We start from the raw sequence: 21,199 nt of genomic DNA on the forward strand, positions 1-21,199 counted from the left end.
AAAGTAAAGATGGGGGATTTTTAGAGGTTTGAGTTGCTGGGGGTGGGATTTTTAAAGGTTTGAGTTGCTGGGGGGATTTTTAAAGGTTTGAGTTGCTCGGGGTGGGATTTTTAAAGGTTTGAGTTGCTGGGGGTGGGGACCATTTTTCCGAAAGTAAAGATGGGGGATTTTTAGAGGTTTGAGTTGCTGGGGGTGGGATTTTTAAAGGTTTGAGTTGCTGGGGGGATTTTTAAAGGTTTGAGTTGCTCGGGGTGGGATTTTTAAAGGTTTGAGTTGCTCGGGGTGGGATTTTTAAAGGTTTGAGTTGCTCGGGGTGGGATTTTTAAAGGTTTGAGTTGCTGGGGGTGGGGACCATTTTTCCGAAAGTAAAGATGGGGGATTTTTAGAGGTTTGAGTTGCTGGGGGTGGGATTTTTAAAGGTTTGAGTTGCTGGGGGCTGGCGGTGGGGACCATTTTTCCCAAAGTAAAGATGGGGGATTTAGAGGTTCAGTAGGTGGGGGTGGGACCATTCGCAAAGCAAAGATGGGGGAATTAGACCAACTCCAGGCTAAAAGCTAAATTACCTTTCAAAATTCTCCTCCAAACGCATTCTAATCCAAGAGAAAATTTTGAGCTAAATGCTAAACCAATGTCAAATTCTTTCCGAAATTTAGCCCAAAAATGGGGTGGACTCTACCCAATATTTATCAGAATTTAAATTTTTTTAGATTAAAATGTTCATAAAATTAATTTATGATAGTCTACATATTTATTTTTTTTTAAATTAATTTAACAAAAAAAAGCCTATATTCATTCTTTAATAATTCCGGAGTAAAATTTTAGGATAGAATAATTGGAGTAGAAAAACTATTTTTGGGCTAAAAACTAAATTTTTCGGACTAAGCATTAGAGATGGTCTTAGAGAGAGGGAATTATAGTGTGTGGGGTTCGGTTGCTGGGGGTGGGGACCATTCGCAAAGTCAAGATGGGGGTGAGGGACCATTTGCAGAGTAAAAAAAGTGGGGGGGGGGGGGGGGGGGGGGTGTGATAAAAAAATAAAAAATAAAAAGGAGTGGGGGAGGTCGTCTCTTTCTTGCTCCCCTCCCACTAAAACTCGGATACCCAGCAACAATCTTTGCAAGCTTGTCATCGCGACCAAATTATCCTCAGCAGAAGTTTGGGGATGAAGGAAAAGGCTTAGCGCGGACCTCGGACCTCGTAACCCTTCCCGTCTTCGACTCGCTGCCACCGACGATGATGGTGGACGAAGATCGGATCGGGCTCGAAGGAAAAGTGAAGCGGGCCCTATGATATGCCTATTGAAACGATTTGCTTCTTCCTCCTTATCCGTCTTCAAATTCTTCATCCATAGAGTTTGTCGAGTTTGTCCTTGAAATTTTTCCTAGATTCATTTTCGTCTTTTTTTTTTCTTTTCTATTCTTGGTTGTAAGCACCGCAAACAATAAAGATTATATTTTTGGTTTTCTGAAAATTTGATGGATTAATACTTCGGTACATGAGAAATATTTGCTTTTCTGGGTAATTTGATGGGATGTTGGCTTTTGGAGTTGCAGAAGAAGGAAAGTAATTGTGGGTGTACAATTCTGGGAATAGGTTGGGAGAAGAAGAGACTATGTGGCATTGCCTAATGGTGGTATTTACTAATCAAATACTGACGCGTGGAAATTTACTAATCAAATACTGACATGTGGATGAGTTACATGGAAACTCAAATGAAAGCAGTACTGTATTATATCTCCGAGAAAAAAAGAACGACAAGGAACCGAATTAAAATAAGGTGAGGAAGAGACAGAAAGTTTAATTTAATCTATCTATATATATAAAGTCGGAGGCGTCATGAACAGTGCAGCACAGAGATTTTTTGGACAAATTACCAATTTACTTTTGCATAATTTGAAATATGATTTTGGGTAGGTTTTGAATTTTTGTCAAAGTGGTGACATCAAAATTTTTGTCTCATGTGTAAAGAATAAAAAAAACATGAAAGGGAAGAGAGAAAATAATAAAATAATAAACAAATGACAAAGTTGATGGTGCCCACGTGATATAAAAAATGTCTTTCACATACGGATAATAATGTGATTAATAAACTGTCAAATGATTGTTTTTTTTTTTATGTAACAAACTATATTATCTACACTAAGGAGTGAGGGTGGGCTTAGCCTCACAACGGGTTAGAAATAATGTGATTTGATCAATTGTTTATTAAATATTATTTTCTCTATTTTTAAACACGTTCAAAACATCGTAAGAAACGTGTAATGCTAGTTATAAAAAAGATCTTTCGCACATGGATAATAATGTGATTAAATTAATTGTCAAATGATTTTTTTTAAACAAACGATATTATCTATACTAAGGGGAAGGGGTGAGCTTGGCCTCACAATGGTTAGCAATAATATTATTCAATCAATTGTTTATTAAATATTATTTTCTCTATTCTTAATGTAAATTCTATAGAGATTGATTTTATTATGTGAATTTAGCTGTTTTAATTGGTTTATAAGAGGTTACTTCTAACATGATCTAAAATGATTCATTTAATTCAAATATTTGACTTTCCTTTTGTCAATTTACACATATAAATACATTTAAAATATGTAAGTCGCGCATAGCACGCCATGATTCAAAAAATGCATTATGCATGCGCTGGCTAGTTTTGGCCTAATTAGATTAATAAGATTAAGGGCTGGTTTGGTATTGTTGTGCTTTGAAAAAAAGCTACTTCTGCTGTGCTGTGAGAATAAACAGCTGTGAAATAAAGTAGCAGAGTGTTTGGTAAACTTTTTTGTAAAAGTGCTTTTGAAAAGAAAAAAAGCAGTATTATAGTGTTTAGTAAACTTTTATGTAAAACAGATGTGAAAAAAAACCGGTTTTTCAAAGTTGGGTTTTGCAGCTTCTTATTTTTTGCTTTTTTTCACCCAAAATTGTGAAAAAAAACTGAAGCTGAATGTTTACCAAACACAAAAACAGCTCTCAGCTTTTTTCAGAATCACCTCAATACCAAACCAGGCCTAATAGTTGTCGTGGTGACAGGATAGTTGGAAGATAGTCCATGTGATAAAAAAAAAAATTAGAATTTAAGCCCTTATGGGGAAGTTTGTTAGGATTTTACCTAAAATCGAAAATTCCGTCAACTTTCTATTAATTATTAGCACGTGAGTCATACATATTACGCTAAAACGGAACTCTCCGTACACATATTGGACTAAAACGAAACTCTCTGTTAATTGTTAGCACGTGGGGCTGGCTCACGTGCTAATAATTAACTGAAAGTTTACATAATTTTTAATTTTGGGCATAAATTCTAACAAACTTTACCACATGAGCTTAAATCTTAATTTTTTTACCACATAGACTATCTTTCAACTACTCTGTCAATATAGGAACTATTAATCCAATTAAGCTTTTAATTTTTTTATTTCAACTTCCTCTTACTCTATTTTTTTCATTGTTTTTCTTAGAGGAAAACTGATGAAAATGACTTGAAAAGTTTTTGTTTTAATAAAAAACTATGTTATAAGTTTTGTTTAATGGATAGTATAAGGCCCATATTAAAATAATCCAACAAAAAATGGCCCAACTATAATAAATTATGATTTGTCGATTTTACCCCTAACGTTTTTAGGTTAAGTTCCAAATTTTTGTCGTTAATGGAGTTCATCGTTGTTTTGCAGACCTTCTTCTTTTTTTTTTGAAACAAAAATATAAATCCTCATTTTATTTAATATATATTTTGTATTATTTCGTTGAAATGTGATTGTCGTTATTATTCATAGTGTATTCGAGGTACTTTTTTTCAATTTTTCATCGTAAGTGGAGTTCATCTTTTGTTTCACCAGAAAATAAATTTGAGATCTGCATGTTATTCAATAATAACAACGGGTCACTATTTATGGACTGTAAAAATAAACTGTTTCTGAAATCTAAGTCACTGTTTCTAGAATCTTAGTCATTGTTTATGGATCCAAATGTAAGCTAGAAAAGAAATAGTGAAATTCACTGTATTTGGATTCAAAGTAAAATAAGCCTCATGTTTCTTAAATATAATCAACTGATACATTAAAGAAAATAAACAATCAAAGGTTAAAACATAGACTGTTTCTGGAACTAAGTCACTATTTCTAGAATCTAAGTCACTTTTTCTGGAATTTGAGTCACTGTTTCTGGAATTTAAGTCACTGTTTCTAGATTTTGATTATTTCTTTCCAGATACAGTGTTTCTTTGTGCACAGACAAAACAAACATTATATCTGATTTTTTTTTCCTTCTAAAAACAGTGTTATGTTTTGGGTTATCCAGAAATAGTTTTATGTTTTTGGTTTTTTTTTTTTTAGACACTTTTTCTTTGGTTTCTGCCATTAAACTTCTTTGAACTTGTTTCGGCGGCTTTGTTTCAATGAATGCTTCTTTTTTCAAATTTGATTTGAATTTTGATTTGGTTGTTTTTGAAATGAGGGAATTCAATTTGATAGGAAGATAAGGAATTATTATGGCGGTTTCGTGCTAATTCGTACGTGTTTAGCGAGTCCCCCATGTCATTTCTCTAACACAAAACTTTATTCATGTCTTTTTCTGAGGACAAGGATCGTGAGAACACTATTTTTCTTTACTATTTTTTTTAACCCTCACAAACTGCTAAGCAATAGTGGGCAATTTAAAAACACAAATATATATATATATATATATCTCTCTTTACCATATATGTAAAAAAGAAGTATAAAAGAAGGTTACAATACAAAGAAAATACAAATAAATAAATAAATAAACAAAATCCAAAAAGTATTGGAAAAGAAAACGGAAAATTGAAAAAAAATAAGCAAAACAAGTAGACGTGCTTAAGCCTCTCAAACTACTAAGCGGTAGTGGGCAATTTTCTCCCCCATAGATTAACACGATCTGAGTTAGGAGGTTCAACACTAACCACATGCATACCACTAGTATTTAGAGATGAATAATCAGAAGGAGGCTAATTTTGGTTTTCAAAAGTTCACTGTGTGGTTTCAGTTCATTCCAAACAGAAAAAGATCGACAAACTTAGTGATAGAAATTAGTAAAACATTGGAGCTTTCGGAAGAAATTCTAAAGATTTGTTCATCGGGTTAGTCAAAGTTCATTGGTGTGAACATAAATTAGTTAAAGATTTGTTCATCGGGTTAGTGATTTATCTATTCAGTTTTCGTTCTCTTCAACTTTTGTAAATTCGATCAAAGTTATTTATTCATCGAATTGGGTTTTCTGGAAATGTTCAATCTCTTTGTTTATAAAGGATATGATTTTGGCTGCAGTTTAAGTTCTTAGATGGATTTGACATTTCAAATCAACTTCTAACCTATTAACCTTGATGGAGGGGAGGGGCAGAGGATGAAGAAAATTTCGGGCAATGAACTTCGACTCTCTGATTCACTGCGGCAACAACATACCACCATCCTCCTTTGATTCCCATGTCACCAAAAGCATAAAACAAAATCGGTGTTTTGAAATTTTGATTAATTTTGTTGGATTAATGAATAATTTTGATTACTGTTTTTTGTGATTCACATGTTCTTTTTTTCGTTGTCTTCAAATTTTCATAAATCCAACTAAAGTTTTTAAAACACATCAATTCATGTTACTAAAAAAAAATTCTTGGTTTTTAATGGTTGTATAGATTCACTAGTTGTTGACCCATTCGTCGGGGCTCGAAGAAAAAGAGAGTTGTGAAAGTCTATTCTTGCCGTAAAAGTCCTGTTGGCAATGAGCCTTGAAGAAAAGGAAAAGTGAGAATAGCGGAATAGGTGGCTTTTGGCTTTTGGCACAGAGTTATTTCCAAAAATTTCCCCTAACCTTAGCATTGCCTCTTTGTGAATGTGTTTGCATTTTATGATATAAATTCCTATGTTATACATGCAAATAGTTATAAGACCATTTTTTCTATCTTAGTGTTTTTCAAAATCACTCATAATTATTTTGGTCCCAATTCTAAAACAGAAAAATGGCAAGAAAAGGGCTTTTTGCAAAAGCATAAGTACATACCAATTCGGTAGTGAATTCTCGTGATTCCTCCTGAGACCTTGATGAGATTATTGCTGGTGATCTAAAGATAGAAAGCTTAAATTAAGATGGACACAGCCTAACTAAAAATCCCACGGATCAAAAGTTTAACCCAAAAGTAATAACATAAATGTTTAGTAATAACAGAAATGTCACATGGCACTATTTGAGTAGTGGAGTTTATTAGTATAGTTAGAAGGGTATTATTGTAATTAGGATATATGAATATATAAGGGATTGTATAACTATTATTTCATCAAGTTCAGTTGTATACATTTTGTCTAATCAATCAATACAGTCTCTCTTGTTTCTCTCTACCAATTCTTTCTCTTTCTCTATACCAATTCTTCATTTTTTACAATGTAGTTAATATGGTATTAGAGCCACCAAGGCTCATGCCATGGATCTTGGTGGTCGATTCCTCTTCTATCCTTCTTCATTACTTTCTTTTGTTTCTGCGTATTTGATCGTTTATGCTTCCGTATTCATAGTTCTTATTTTTTGGTCTTTGGATTTTTCTTCCGAGGGTTTTGTGTTTAGTTTTGGGATTTTTCTGCTGTGAAAAGATCCAAGCATTTCCATGGAGAACAGGAATCAAGAACCTCAAATTTTCATATGGGTTTCACCGCAAATTTTGACTGGGGCTTCGAGCTTGAGCAAATTAAGCTGCTGGAGAAAGATTTCCCTAGAAGCGACATAGAGCTGCTTGATCTACGACTTCGATAGCTGAACCTGCTTCCCCAGCTTGGCCAGTCAGACCTCCGTGAGCCGCTTGATTATGTCTTCGAGCATGGCATCGTCTATCGCTCCCTGCTCTTGTGATGCCATTCGATTGGGTTCTCAGATCCTTCCTCGAATGGCCCGAATTTATCCTCGAAAGAAACCCTAGAAATCCCAACTGCGAAAAAGGGTTGGTCTAAGCTGCTATGGAGGGTCTCTTTGAATCAACCACTGCTGGATCTCAAAGCATCATGTTATGGCGGCTTCACCGATTCCAATCCTATATGTAATTGTATGTTGATGACCACTTTCATTGGCAAGATCGCAGATTTTGGTATGGTTCTCTGTTTCTTCCTTTCATAATGTTTCACTGAACTTGCACTGGATTTGGGTATGATTCTTGAAGTTCTTGGATTGGTGGTTGCTGTTCTTGGATTGGTGCTCTTGCTGTAATATTTGCTCGCTGTTGGAATCAGGTTGTTGCACGTAAGGTGTCTGTAATTTTGGGCCAATGAAATTTTATGCAGTGTTGGTGTGTTTGGGGTTTTCAGTATATGATTAAGGCTAATTGCAAGAAATGTTGAAAGTTGAAGAAATTTATGAAGATAAAGTTGGAATGTTGGTGATTCTTTCTGCTGTTCGTCTGGAAATTTATGGAGCTGCGAATTTCTGCAATTCTGTATCTGTGATCTGGAGAGGTTTGGTGATTGAAGAAGGAGTTGTTTTTGGGTATATTGTTTCTGGGTCTCAGGAGTGTCAATCTCCTTGGTTAATTTTTGGTGTTAGTCTTTGGAAAGATTAAGGAAGATCTCAGGAGTGTCATTCTCCTTGGTTAATTTTGGTGTTAGTAATTGGGAAGATTTAGGAAGTTATCAGGAGTGTCAATCTCCTTGGTTGATTTGGTTTCTTGGAGTGTCATTCTCCTTGGTTAATTTGGTTTCTTGGAGTGTCATTCTCCTTGGTTGATTTGGTGCCAATCTCTGTAAAGTTTTTTTTTTTTTTTTTTTTAGTTAGTTCAAGATATTTTTTGCTCCAACTCCTCTGGAGATGACAAAGACTTCAACATATTAGGATTAGAAACTGTATTGTGTAAAGCATTTTCAGTAGTAATATAAATTTCAGCAAGCCTCATGGATTGATCAATTGAGCTCTCAGAAATTCCTAGTGAAGAGTTAGGATTATATAAGGGTGTGGAGGGAAGAAGAGATTTCTTGTGGCGCAATTTTCGAGGGGAGATGCAGTTTTTGGCACCCGATGGGATTCATTTGTTTGGGGTTTTCTGCAATGTTCTTGAAGCATTGTAGACATCTTGGTCTTGCAGTTCTAGATCAATTTCAGAGCTCTAACTAGTTCAAACTTCACTTGGCTACACCAAATTCAGTTTGAGGGGGGGAGTAATAACATAAATGTTTAGTAATAACAGAAATATCACATGACACTATTTCAGTAGTGGAGTTTATTAATTTAGTTAGAAGGGTATTATTGTAATTAGGATATATGGATATATAAGGGATTGTATAGCTATTATTTCATCAAGTTCAGTTGTATACATTTTGTCTAATCAATCAATACAATTTCTCTTGTTTCTCGCTACCAATTCTTTTTCTTTCTGTATACCAATTCTTCATCTTTTACAATGTAGTTAATAAAAAGAACCCCCCATCTCTCTTATCAAATGAAACTTCGAAAGCAATTCAATGGTGGATAACAACCCATTTAAAATTGAACCCAAATTTTTTTACAGCTTCTGACATTTAAAAATGAACAAAACACAATCCATACATTATAACAAAAACTGACCAAGACCCACAAAATCAGCCAAAAGATACAAAATAGGGTAAAAAAGCTAAATCTGGAAAAGAAAAAAAAAAGGAGGGCTGCAAATAAAGTCGCAGGATTGATTTCCAGCAAGAAAACGGGTGTTAATAATGCAGAATCGCAAATAAAATTCTAGAGAGTTAGATGTTCTATTTGGCCAAGAATTTGGAGCTTCGGAGAGAAAGATATGCAAGGAAGTTAAAGTAGATGGAGTTCACGAAGGGTAGCTAAATCGGAGTTGGACGATAACTTCAAATGGAGAACGAAGGGTTTTTGGGAGAGAGAACAACAGAGAAGAAGGGAGAGAGAGCAAACGAAACCAAAACCATAGAGAACCCAAAACAAACGGAAGTCAAATTAGAGGAAAAGAAGGGAAAAGCAATAGAAGGAAAAACAGTGAACGAAGGGGAAGATGCCAGAACACGCTGCGATAGCCGATAGCTGGAGAGGAAGGGCCAAAACGCTTTTTCACTGTAGATAATTCAAAACAGAAAGCGGCCAGGACAACATTGTAAGGGCATCTTCGCTATTTTACTGCTCTAGAACAATACCAGATCAATTTGGGTTTTAGTGTATATAAATCTCTGCATATTAGACATTTTATAATATATTTTTTTCTTCTTAGAAATGGCAGGTGTCAGAAGTGCCCCCACCTCCACTAGTGAGCTTCTTGGGTATCAGATTGGGAGAAGAATTTTGCTTATTCTTTTATTGAGCAAACTGCAAATCCGTTGACTTCCTTTTCCTTTTCATGTGACTTCCTTATCTTTATGTAGTTGCTGCAGTTTGATTATTTTTATTAACGCGATAACGAAAAATCAATTTCAATTAAAATAAAGTTGAATTTTAAATCAAACAAATTTTGAAAAAGAATACCTTTGTTTTAATTTTCTCTCCAAAGTTTTATTATTTTATTTTAACTTATGCGAAAATAAATTGTTACAAAAACTAAGATTTGAATTTGTAAAATAAATAATTCAAGATTTGGATTTTGTAAATGAAAATTTATCAAGAACACTTACAATTTGACTAGTCTCTCAGCACGTGCTCATGCACATGCGAGAGGCATTTTTCGTCATGGGTGCTATGCACGACATGCAAGCGTGGACACTATTCAAACATCCCTTAAAATATACCTAGTACCATACATAACTGCATCCAACACGCGCACGACATGCAAGCGTGGACACTATTCAAACATAAACACAATACAAAAAATAGCCAGGGTTTGTCAACACTTACGGTGGCGCTGGATGAATTTGTGTATCAACACGCATCATCATAGCCAGCGGCAAAGCCAGGAATTTAAAACAATGGGGTCAAAAAATAGCTTTCAAAAATCGATATACTTTCATTTATAATTGTCAACGACATGTTCTCATATTTTGGAAATGTCGTATTACAACTTCATTATTAATAGAATCATATACCTCTTTCTCAATGTACACAACCAAACTATCATTCAACCATTGATCACCCATCCTATTACAATGTGGATTCTTCACCATTTTCATCACCGAAAAAGCTCTTTCAACTAAAGCAGTCGCAACATGTAAAATCAATACTAATTTCACTAGCAAGTACACCAAGGGATACTGTCTATCCCTCTTTGTCTCCACCAACTTTTGTGCAATGCTATTAATTCCTTTCAACGTAGAAAATTCATTATGCAAACGCTTATCAAAAATATAATTCTTCAGTTCATCTTCAAGAAGTGTGAGCTCCATATCAGAAAAATCTTTTGGATAAAATTGAGCAAGTCGAACTAACTTTTCAATGTCAAAAGCTGAGAATGAGTCATCTGGGCTTAAGTAGGCTACACAAAGAAGCAACTATGTACTTGTCTCATTAAAACGACTGTTCAACTCTTGAAGTTGCTTATCAATAACATCAATAAAGAGATCAACATGGTAGTGATGAAGGTTTGTCAAATTTTCAACTCTATGCCATGACCTCCCTTGAGCTACAAAGATATCATTCATATCAGGAATATCAATATCATGCTTGCCACAAAAAGAAGAAACTTTATCAAGACAAGCATCCCATCCATTATCCCTCATTGCTTGTAGTTGTTGCTTGCATGCTTTGACTAAAGCCATAGCACTCACTATATCGAGATCTTTCTTTTGCAATGCATGTGACAACACATTTGTGATTCCCAATATTTCTTTCATCAGAAAAAGACTAGAGACAAAATCAAAAGATTGCAAAAGATTCAACAAAATATCTGCTTCACCTCTTTGATCAAGACTTACACCATCATCTATAATCATCTCAAGCACCTTAATTACACAAGAGAACATATTAATCAAGCTTACCAAGATACCATAGTGTGAGCCCCAACATGTATCACTTGCACGTTTAAGACTAGTTTCTTGGTTCAAGCCTTGCCCACTTGGAAGCTCATAATTTTGAATAGCTTCCATAACTTTGGCTTATTGTCCTTTTCTAACCATGTCTTGACGTTTACATGATGCTCCGACAATAGTAACAACATTATTAACCAAGCAGAAAAAAGAGCCAATTTGAATATGATTTTTTGCCACGACTACAAGAGCAAGTTGAAGTTGATGTGCAAAGCAATGAATATAAAATGCATTTTCATTTTCTTTCAAAAGAAGTGTCTTAAGGCCATTAAACTCACCTTGCATATTGCTAGCCCCATCATAACTTTGTCCATCTAGATATGCTTAATCCATTTATAGAGAAGAACTGATCAATTGCCTCTTTAAGTGAAAAAGCGGTGGTATTAGGAACATGCTTTGTGCCCACAAATCTTTCAACTACTTGTTCGTTGGTATTCACATAGCGAAGTACAACTGCCATGTGCTCCTTGACTGATATATCACGCGATTCATCAACCAAAACAGAAAAGAAAGCATCATCACCAATATCAAACATGATAGCATTGGTGGTTTCACATGTTGCTGCATACACAAGATATTTTTGAATTTCAGGTGATGTTAACTTGAGATTTTCAGGAGCATTTTTAAACACCACATCTTTAATACCCTCATTATGATCTGCAAGAAACTTCAAAAGCTCAAGAAAATTACCCTTATTGCTTGAATCTTCACTTTCATCATGACCGCGAAAAGCAAGACCTTGTCGCAATAAAAAGCGAATGCAATCAAGTGATGCATTCAAACGAGTGCGATAATCAATACGTGCTTGATCCGACTACTTGTAGACAATTGTTTTAATATGTTGATTCTGAATCATTAAAGCTTCACAATGAAGCAAAGCTTGGTTGTGAGCACTATTAGGACCTCCAACATGAACTCGAAGTCGATATTTTTTATTCCAATTATGAAACCATTTGCTAGTAAAATTGTCATTACCTGCTTGCTCCGGAATTTCTAGCTTGAAGACATAACAGCTTCGACAAAAAACAGTATTTTTGGATATGCTATACTCCAACCAAGTAGGAAAGTCATCAAACCATTTCGGATTGAAACGGTGTTGTACTCTTGCAAATGACGTAAATGGAAATCAATGGGTTTGAGGTTGAATCAATTCCCTTTGCAAATAAGCTCTTCGGACTTGATCTCTAATATTTGGATCATATTCTAATATCCGGAGTCGAAGCCTAGGATCTCCTGGAAGATTTGCCAGTATACTTTCTATGTTATTTTCATTTGAACTTTCAGGAATATTCGTTGTAGAGAGTGAGAGGTTATCTTTGGTTGATTTTCTCTTAAAATACCTCTCCATAACTGTTTTAAATAATACCAAAAAGAGTTAACAACATAATATAAATTTGATCAAATTAACAGAAGCAGAGTTCACATAATCACAGACCAATACAAACCCTACAAACCTTAAGATAAACCCCACAATTAATCTGCAGAATCAGTTTGCAGTATCAATGTGCAGCATCAGTTTGTAGCATCACTCTACAACATCACTCTACAACGTCATTCTGCATAATCAGTTTCCTATATGCCATGTTGACTTCAAGTACTATATCAATTGAGCATAATTTATGGATTCTTTCAAGTTAGTGTTTTTAGTTGTTTATAAAATATATTAAGTCTAATACCCAGACCTCCTCATTCCCCAATCCATTCTATTATGCAATTCAGATTTCATTTTACATGTGATTGAATTTGTCTTATTCCTTTATTTTCCATTTGATTGCCTTATCTTTTTCCTGCTACAACTTCATCGTATGTTAAAATATTATATTATTATCATTCATTTTGGTTTAAAATTACAATACAGGAATTAACATGACTGAATTGATTCAATTTTTCTTATGATGGTTTCAAATTTCCCACCCCTCTTTCAATCAGATTCTCCCCTTTCCAAATTTAAAAACTCAAACAAATAAATAATGAAATTTCAAATTAGAGAAACTTACTAGAGGAAGGACGTCGAGCCGGAAGAATGCAACCTGGAGAACAAGAGAGATCGCTGGGCTGGAAGAACGCACCTAGAAAACAAGAGAGATCGCTGGGTTCTGGTGTGCGCTGGGTTCTGGTGTGGACTGGGTTCTGGGAAAAGTTACTTTTCTGATAGCGTGAGAAATGGGTTCTGGGAAAAGTCACTTTTCTGATAGAAGAAGGCAGGACTGGAAAATTGAAAGTTTATTAAAAGGGTCAAATATTTTTTTATTAAAGGCGTCAAATATTTTTTTAAAGGGATAACTTATAAATCTATTGGGGTCAAGGGAGCCCAATGCCCCCGCATTGGCTCCGCCATTGCTCACAATTATTAACAACAACATTACCACCTTGATTGCATGGTCAACGCACAGCTAAGACACCGGTTTGGACACCCCCGTGTAAACCTTTATATGTGGAACTGAAGTTAATAAACTAAATAATTGGACTACATGCTAATATGATGGATTAGTATTATAAACTGATAAGAACACATAACATTTACCTGCTGAGTTTGCCATAATGATCAAAAAGCAAGCAACGATAATGCTGATAAAACTAGGGTTTATAGTAGAAAGTTTACTGCATAAACTTATGGGGAATGTAGGTTGTGTTCTTCTTTTCCCGAGGACTCGAATAAGTTCTACATGCGATGGGGGAAGTATATATTGAACTGGTGTCCGAGAAGAGAGACCATGCAGCAATTTTGATTGCATAAAATCATAACTGCTCCACCCATCGTGGTAGTAGTTATATCACGATAGAAAGAGTTTGTAACCAACTCATTCTCCTGATTTTGTGTGGTAGTGATTTCCCTTAAGTTGTTTTATCATGATTAAAACACATATTGTAAGTCCATTAATAATACAAGTCCATTAGGTTTTCACAACATATACAATAATATGGTTTTGTTACAACTCACATATTGAAAAAACCTTACATTCTCCCACATGAGTGTAATTAAACCATATGCAAATTATGTTAAGAAAAAAAAGTGATCACTGACTTATATATACGAATTTCATAATCACTTTTTCACCCAAGTACCAACTTATTAGTTGAACTCAAGAAAACAGTATACAATCATTGTATAAGTACTCTAGAATCACAAACTAATCGAAGTTAGCACTGATGAAGTAAATCAGGGAACTTTAGTAGGGAGCTTCGATGGTACCAGCTATCCTCCCACATATGATTGTTCTCCTTTAATACATTTATGTACCCTTTAGCAGCTTTGCATTACCAAATATTTCATGAGTATCATGAAACAACAAAATATGCATTCTATAACTGATTTTTGTAGCTACTTCATAATTATGAATTCATTGTTATGAGTAAAAATACTATACCTTACTCCCACATTTAAACGTGATCAAGACATGCTTGTAGACCCATGCTCGTGACATGTCCTTGAAAGGATGTAGCTTGTAGAGCCTTCGTTAAAGGGTCTGCAATCATGCAGTAAGTGCTACGATGCTCTATCTTGATCACTTTCTCCTTTACTTTATCTTGTACCTTCAAATATTTGATATCCATTAACCTTGAAGCCTTTGATCTCATGTTATTCTTGCCAAAGAAGACTGCTACTGCATTGGCACAATATATCTTCAAAGGTCTTTCAATGCTTTTCACAACTTGCATTTCATAAGTTAAGTTTCTCAACCAATTACCTTGTTTCATTGTTTCAAAACAACCAATGTATTCTGATTCCATTGTTGAGACAGCTCGTGTACTCCTCTATGAGATTGCACTTCCACACATGATGAAAATGTAACCACTAGTTAACATTTTATCATCCACACAACCTCCCAAGTCAGCATTAGTGTAACATACAACTTCCAAATCCCCTACATGATGAAACCCTAACACATACTCTCGGGTTTTCTTCAAATACCTTAGTACTTTCTTACTTGCATTCCACTGTACCACACCAGGATTCGATTGAAACCTACCAAGTAACTCAATGCAAAAGCCAAGTCTGGCCTGGTGCAAACCTGTGGATATATTACACTGCTTACAAGCGAAGCAGAAGGTTTGTTCTTCATGTCTTCCATTTCAAAGTCTGTCACTGGACACTGAGCCAAAGAAAGCTTATCCCCTTTAGCTATAAGGACATCTCCACCACTACAATTGGACATGTTGAACCTCTTGATTACCTTGTCAATGTAGTTCTTTTGTGAAAGAACTATGGTGCCTTTGGATCGATCTCTCACAATTTCAATCCCTAAAACAAAGTGTGCCTCACCTTAATCCTTCATGTCAAAGCTGGTTGAAAGCATAGTTTTGGTTTCTGTGAGCAGTTGAACATTAGAACTTGCTAAGAGTATATCATCAACATATAACACCATGAAAATGAAACCTGATCTTGTTGTCTTCAAATAAAAGCAGTTGTTGATTTTATTCTCACTGAAACCACATGAAGTCACCACCTGATCAAACTTCTTGTACCACTACCTAGAAGCTTGCTTAAGTAAATATATAGACTTGTTAAGCTTACATACAAAACCTTCCTTCCCCATTTCAATGAATCCTTGTGGTTGTTTCATATAGATTGTTTCATCAAGACTGCCATTCAAGAAGGCAGTCTTAACATCCATCTGATGCAGCTCAAGGTTAAATTAAGTTGCAAGAGCAATAATGATCCTAAAAGAATCCTTGGTTGAAACTGTGGAAAAAGTCTTTGTGTAATCCAAGCCTTCCTTTTGTGTAAACCCCTTAGCTACTAATCGAGTCATGTGTCATTTAATGTTGCCCTTGGAATCTCTTTTAGTTTTGAAAACCCATTTGTTCCCTATTGGCTTCACATTATCAGTGCTTTCAACTAAGGTTCAAACTCCATTGTATGGCATCGAATTCAACTCTTTTTCCACAACAGCATACCAAAGTAAGGTATGTTAACTTTTCATTGCTTTTGTAAGGGTAGCAGGATCATCAACATCATCACCAAAATCATAATTAACTTCATTGAGATAAGTTACATAATCATTGGACAATGCATACTTTCTCATTTTGTGTGACTTTCTCAATTAAGTTGTTAGAAGGACACTTGTTGCAGGATTAGATGGTCCTACATTATGTTGGATTGTTGTTTCTTGCTGCACTAGAGGAGAACTAGTGACAAGAACAAAAATATTATCTTGTAAGGGAATTGGTGAATCACTTTGCTGAGTAATAGCTAGTTGAGGTTGTGAAAAAGAAGAGTTGGAGACAATCATTGTTGGCAAAGTCATCACAGCTGCTTCACTAATTGTTGATGATGGCTCTTGGTCCATTTCTTCAAATTCATAATTGTTTCTTGAGTGTGAATGAAGTGTGCTACAATCTTCCACAAACTTAGCATTGTTGCTTTCAAACCGAATTGAAACTAAGAACAATTTACAACAACTGAGCAATGAAAAGTATAGGGGTAACCTAACACTCCAAGCTCTTTGAAACTCTATATGTTGCCCCAAAGTTTCTTGTATCAACTAAACTTGTACAAATGCCCCCTACACCATGGGAATGGTGCACTAGGCAAACAACAACCGGATAAGCCGCGAAGCTCGTGTGAGTAACAATAATGCGACGTATGTGATAATATTAAAAACCAACCATCGATTTGGTTTATAAACATCAAATATAAGGTCATATTTTATGAAATCATAATCAAGTCATTGAAAATCCCGAATGAGTCACCCAGATATCCAACAGCTCGTTTGAAACAAACCACAAAAGCACACAACCATAAACTCATACAATGCAATGAAAAGTAGGGCTAAAGCGACACAGTTCGGCCGAAGCCTACATCTCTGAAGCTATCTCAATCCAAACTCAATCCAAAGAATCAACAACGCAATTAATCGGGTTCTGGACCACTCAACGAAACCATAATACCAAACAAGATTCCAGACCACTCAACGGAATCACGGAGTAGAAGGGATTCCGGACCTCTTAACGAAATTCGAGTAGATACGATTCCGGACCTCTCAACGGAATCGTTAAGTACAATGGATATCAGACCACCAAACGAAATCCAAGCTGGATACGATTCCGGACCACAAAACGAAATCGCGGAGCATGAGAGATTCTTCTCAACGGAATCCAAACAGAGCAGGGAACCAGACCACTCAACGGAACTACATACTAAAATTTCAAAACGATCCAACCATCGCAGCGTCGTTTGATAGAATATTCAAGTGGCACATTGTGTTACATTTGTTGAGATATTTGTGATTTCCCTGTACCCTCAGTATAACTACTGTTATATTATTATCCTTAACTTTTCATACTTATTTGTAGTATGATTTTAGAAACTATACGGTTTTACAGTGATGAGTTATTATGTTACAAAAAACAAAGATTTTAGTACATCTTTATTTTGCCCGCGCACACCTTCTATTTTGCGCTCGTCCAGAATTTAGTAGCTGGATTATTTGGCGAGCAATGAAGACTGGTCTAACATCCGCTTCAGTTAATGTTAGAAAATTATTTCCTGTTAGTTGTATGGATATCCATCCTAACAAGGATGGAAATATTCTTTTATTTACTGTACTTTTATCTAGGCTCAGACACTGCATGCATTGTTCGTAATAAGGATTCATCCAACAATGCACACTCTCACTCTTAATTTAATTTAGTTCTAGACTTTGGTTTTAATTTACTCGTACTTTTTACGCATCACTTGCTGTATTCTAGTAAATGACTATAATTTGCTATGGATTGTATTGGATTCGGTTACTTCTGTTGTATTGCATCTCTATTCTTGTATTGGTTCGGACTAGAATATATGTAATGTTGTTATATGCTATCATATGCTTGTGCATCTTTTATCGAATCCAACGACGCTTCAAACATTGAGAAATTAGGGGAAAAAAGCAATTAAACAAAGCAGGCAGCCGGTGTTCTAAGTTCTGGCACCGAGCCAGTTCAATAATTCCGCAGCAAGAGTCAAGAACGCCACGATTTTGCATCCACACTCAAAAAACTACGATGAATAACAATTAGAAGAGAAAAGGGGAAACTCGATACAGAGTACTTGAGTTCTACATAAATTTGGAGAAAAGGAGAAACACAACTTAGTTTCATCGAATGAGAAGTAAAAGACACGAGTTGCTATGCTCTGAAGTTCTTTGTGACCACGTTCCAAACGCAGAAAGCCTATCTACAGGTCAATGACACGAGATAGCTTCTGGATGCGGTTCAATAAGAAGTCCCCTTGTTTGATGGTTGCTTGGTACAGTGAATTCTTGGCATCCGGACGGTTAGTTTCTAGTACACCAGCAACTTTGTCAATCTTGCAATGAAGCTTCCCTGCCGCAATGAAACGAGACAACTCCCTGTATATAGTAGATATGTTTATGCAGAAAGCGAGTATACGTAAAATACTGGACGACAGCTTCATCACAAAATCAAGGACCAGAACTTATAAAACAATATATAATAAACCTGACACGAGGTAACTATAAGACTCAATCACTTACAGATCAATGAAATCCACTGTGACGCCAAATGCTTTAGCCATTGCTTCAATAGTGACACTCTTGTAGGATTCCAAGAACTGGGAATAAACAACAGTTCGGATCTCCCTCATGTAATACCGGAAGTGTGGGTGCAAATAACGGTCCAACTTTATCTGCTCTGTCAGGCCAGCTGAAAAACAAAAAAGAAAAGAAAGAAATTACAACTACGAAATGTTGGTTTGGTTGAAATACAACTGGACCGATTAAAGTTCCGGTAGCTCAGGAAAATGCAAAACTGAAGCACATTATATGGTAGAACCAAAGGTCTAATATCATGCAGCCATATCATGTCAGACAATAATCACTGCATAGATCTCTTATGATTTAAGTTAGTTGTCTACTTACCAAATGCTTTGAAAAATGATTTGTATTGGCAATCATAAAGAGAGTTCAAAAACTCTGTAAGGTACGGAATCTTCCCAATCACTGTCAATATCTCTGGAGCATCCACGACCTGCAACATATTGTTCAAAATTATTAATTTCTTGTAAGAACACGCATTATTTAACATAATGGGAGAAACATATAAAACAGGAAAGTGAAATCACAAAGCATGCAGTAAGAAATCAGTTTACCTTTTGTTTTAAAGAAACTCTGTCCAACGATATAATGCTCGTAAGGACAGTATAAAATATGAAGATGTCATACGGAAATATTTCGTAAGTGGTGAAGGTAGAAATCGAATCCAAGAACAAATCAGCAGCCTTCTTAAAATTCCGAGTGGACATGCAGTACAAGCCTTCATACACCTTCAAACGATTCTTCCTTTCCCAATCACCTCCCTCTTCAAATAAGCTGCCATCATGATACAATGGTTACAAACAAAGCTCAGCTACCAAATTTAGAACCAAAAGCTGCAGCTCATAAATCCATGTCACTACTACTTACTTCTTCGCTTTGTCAATACTCTTAGAAATGAGGTCAAAATCCATGTAAAAGAAACCGAGTTGCAGTGTATGGAAGACCAAGTCCATCTTTTGCCCAACTGCAACTGTCTTGCTTTCCGTTACCTTGAGTTGTTCCAATGCTTTCTCCTAGGTTCATAAGGGAAGAATTTTTAAAGTCAAACTGAGGCATACCACTAAATGGGGAAAAATAAAAAGCAGATATGACTCGTATAACAAATAAGTTACCACTTATCTACCTTGTCGCCAATACGAATGAAAAACAGGGACTTGGCCAAGTGAGCTTCTCGAACCTCACTTTCCCCTAAGTTCTCTTCCGCATCAGCAATCCTAAACAAAGGCAACCAGATAAGCTACTTGGTAAAGGTAACCACTTTATCACAATTGCTGTAATAATAGCACAATTAACAAAGTTCTTCAAACTAGAAAATTCAAACACATCTTGTCATTCCACTTAACCCACTGTGAAAAAAAACCAACGGTTGGCCAACAAAGAACTCATACTCCATTAGCATCCAATCCCACAAAACTATATCACCTGCGTAAAGCCTAATTCAACAAGTTATCTAAGTTCTTTTCCGCCTAGCAATCCTAAACAAAGCCGACCATATAACTTACTTGGTAACAGAAATTATTTCATTGCAATGGCTATAAAAATAGTACAAACAACAATATTTTTCACCCTATACAATTCACACAAATCTTGTCATCTGACTTAATTTACAATAAAACTCCAATGGATTACGAATATGTCAACGAAGAATTCATGCCCCATCAGCATCCGATCTCACAAAACTATATCACTTGTGCAAGCCTAGTTGAACAAGTTACCTAAGTAACAGCAAATTTCCGTAGCTTCGTATCTCACAGTGAAGCGTCCAAAGCATAAATTTCAATCCCTAGTTCTCTTTCCGCATAATTCTCAGTAACCAAACACAATCTGGACCAAAATCAAAATTTAAAACGAGAAAAAACAATAAAGAACTCACTTTTCGTCAAGCTTCTTGAGCTCCTCCTGGTTCTTTGCCCTCATCGAGTCCATAACGCCCTGGTCCAGCTCAAGCACCGATTCGGAGACTAGGGTTTCGTACAACGGCGCCATATCTACAAAACTTCAAACCGAAACTCAATCCGCGATACGCAAAAACCGAAATTGAAAACACAGGCAATGCAAAAATGGGTTCAATTTAGTTAAACATCGGCGATCTTACCGTCGGCTTTGACGGAGGCGAAAACCTCGTCCCTGAGTTGGACCTTTTCGATGTCCGGGACATCGGAATGGGAAAGGAGGAAGAGCTTGTTTGCGAGCACAAGGTGCGGCTGCTGCGTCCCCTCTTGGGCCTCCATTTGGAATCGGTGGTGGTGGTGGTGGTGACTCGGGTGAGTTAGGTCTCCGAGTTGGGAATTATTTGTGCTTTGCTTGAAGGAGGAGGAAGTGAAACGACTGTGTGTTTTGGCCCAGTGAGTATCTTTATTCTCTCGCTTGGTAATTAAGGGTTAACTCCTTTGGGAAATTGAGGAAAATAACTAAAATTTGAACAATATATAGAATTATAGTCATGTTATTAAATTTATGATATGTATAATAAAAAATTGATATAAAAGTATTAATATATTTTTAATGATTAAATTTTTTAACAAAACAAATTCAAAGCCTCACCTCAGCAACCTAACAATTCCAGCCCTCTCAAAAAACTCAACCAATTTCTAATTATCAACGTCAAAAGCTAAATTTCCAACAAATATCTTGGCCACCTCATGTGGCTCGACTTTTGAATCGTCCTCTCTCTCTCTCTCTCTCTCGCTCCCCCCCCCCCCCCCCCCAAAGATCCATTTTCCT

At 35.9% G+C, this 21,199-nt stretch overlaps 2 protein-coding genes across 2 annotated transcripts; both read right to left on the reverse strand.

The window, feature by feature from the left end:
* Positions 1-10,403: 10,403 nt before the first annotated feature.
* On the reverse strand, positions 10,404-15,094 carry LOC137712332 (uncharacterized). The gene is made up of 6 exons (XM_068451430.1): positions 14,867-15,094; positions 12,392-12,415; positions 12,278-12,287; positions 11,296-11,675; positions 10,967-11,047; positions 10,404-10,853 (listed from the first exon to the last, which is right to left on the reverse strand). Exons 1-6 carry the CDS (start codon positions 15,092-15,094, stop codon positions 10,404-10,406), a joined length of 1,173 nt encoding a protein of 390 aa, XP_068307531.1.
* A 2,740-nt stretch (positions 15,095-17,834) lies between these two features.
* LOC137712795 (26S proteasome non-ATPase regulatory subunit 6 homolog) lies at positions 17,835-20,816 on the reverse strand. Its single transcript, XM_068451957.1, has 8 exons — positions 20,571-20,816; positions 20,349-20,463; positions 19,599-19,689; positions 19,343-19,488; positions 19,030-19,249; positions 18,800-18,908; positions 18,416-18,584; positions 17,835-18,271 (listed from the first exon to the last, which is right to left on the reverse strand). The coding sequence occupies exons 1-8, from the start codon at positions 20,704-20,706 to the stop codon at positions 18,097-18,099; spliced, it is 1,161 nt and encodes a 386-aa protein (XP_068308058.1). The 5' UTR covers positions 20,707-20,816; the 3' UTR covers positions 17,835-18,096.
* Between the last annotated feature and the right edge of the window lie 383 nt (positions 20,817-21,199).

This window comes from Pyrus communis, chromosome 13, assembly GCF_963583255.1.
Source record: "Pyrus communis chromosome 13, drPyrComm1.1, whole genome shotgun sequence".
Lineage (NCBI taxonomy): Eukaryota > Viridiplantae > Streptophyta > Magnoliopsida > Rosales > Rosaceae > Pyrus > Pyrus communis.

Excerpts from the sequence above, each read along its gene's own strand:
- LOC137712332 (XM_068451430.1), bottom strand. The coding sequence starts at position 15,094 with ATGTCCAATTGTAGTGGTGGAGATGTCCTTATAGCTAAAGGGGATAAG. Across the intron at positions 11,048-11,295 it reads CCGCTTTTTCACTTAAAGAG|CATCATGTAAACGTCAAGAC; the intron begins GCAATTGATCAG and ends CTATTGTCGGAG. Across the intron at positions 10,854-10,966 it reads TCAAAATTATGAGCTTCCAA|GTGCTTGAGATGATTATAGA; the intron begins GTGGGCAAGGCT and ends TGTGTAATTAAG.
- LOC137712795 (XM_068451957.1), bottom strand. The coding sequence starts at position 20,706 with ATGGAGGCCCAAGAGGGGACGCAGCAGCCGCACCTTGTGCTCGCAAAC. Across the intron at positions 19,690-20,348 it reads CTCAAGAAGCTTGACGAAAA|GATTGCTGATGCGGAAGAGA; the intron begins GTGAGTTCTTTA and ends GCCTTTGTTTAG. Across the intron at positions 18,909-19,029 it reads GAGTTTCTTTAAAACAAAAG|GTCGTGGATGCTCCAGAGAT; the intron begins GTAAACTGATTT and ends AATATGTTGCAG.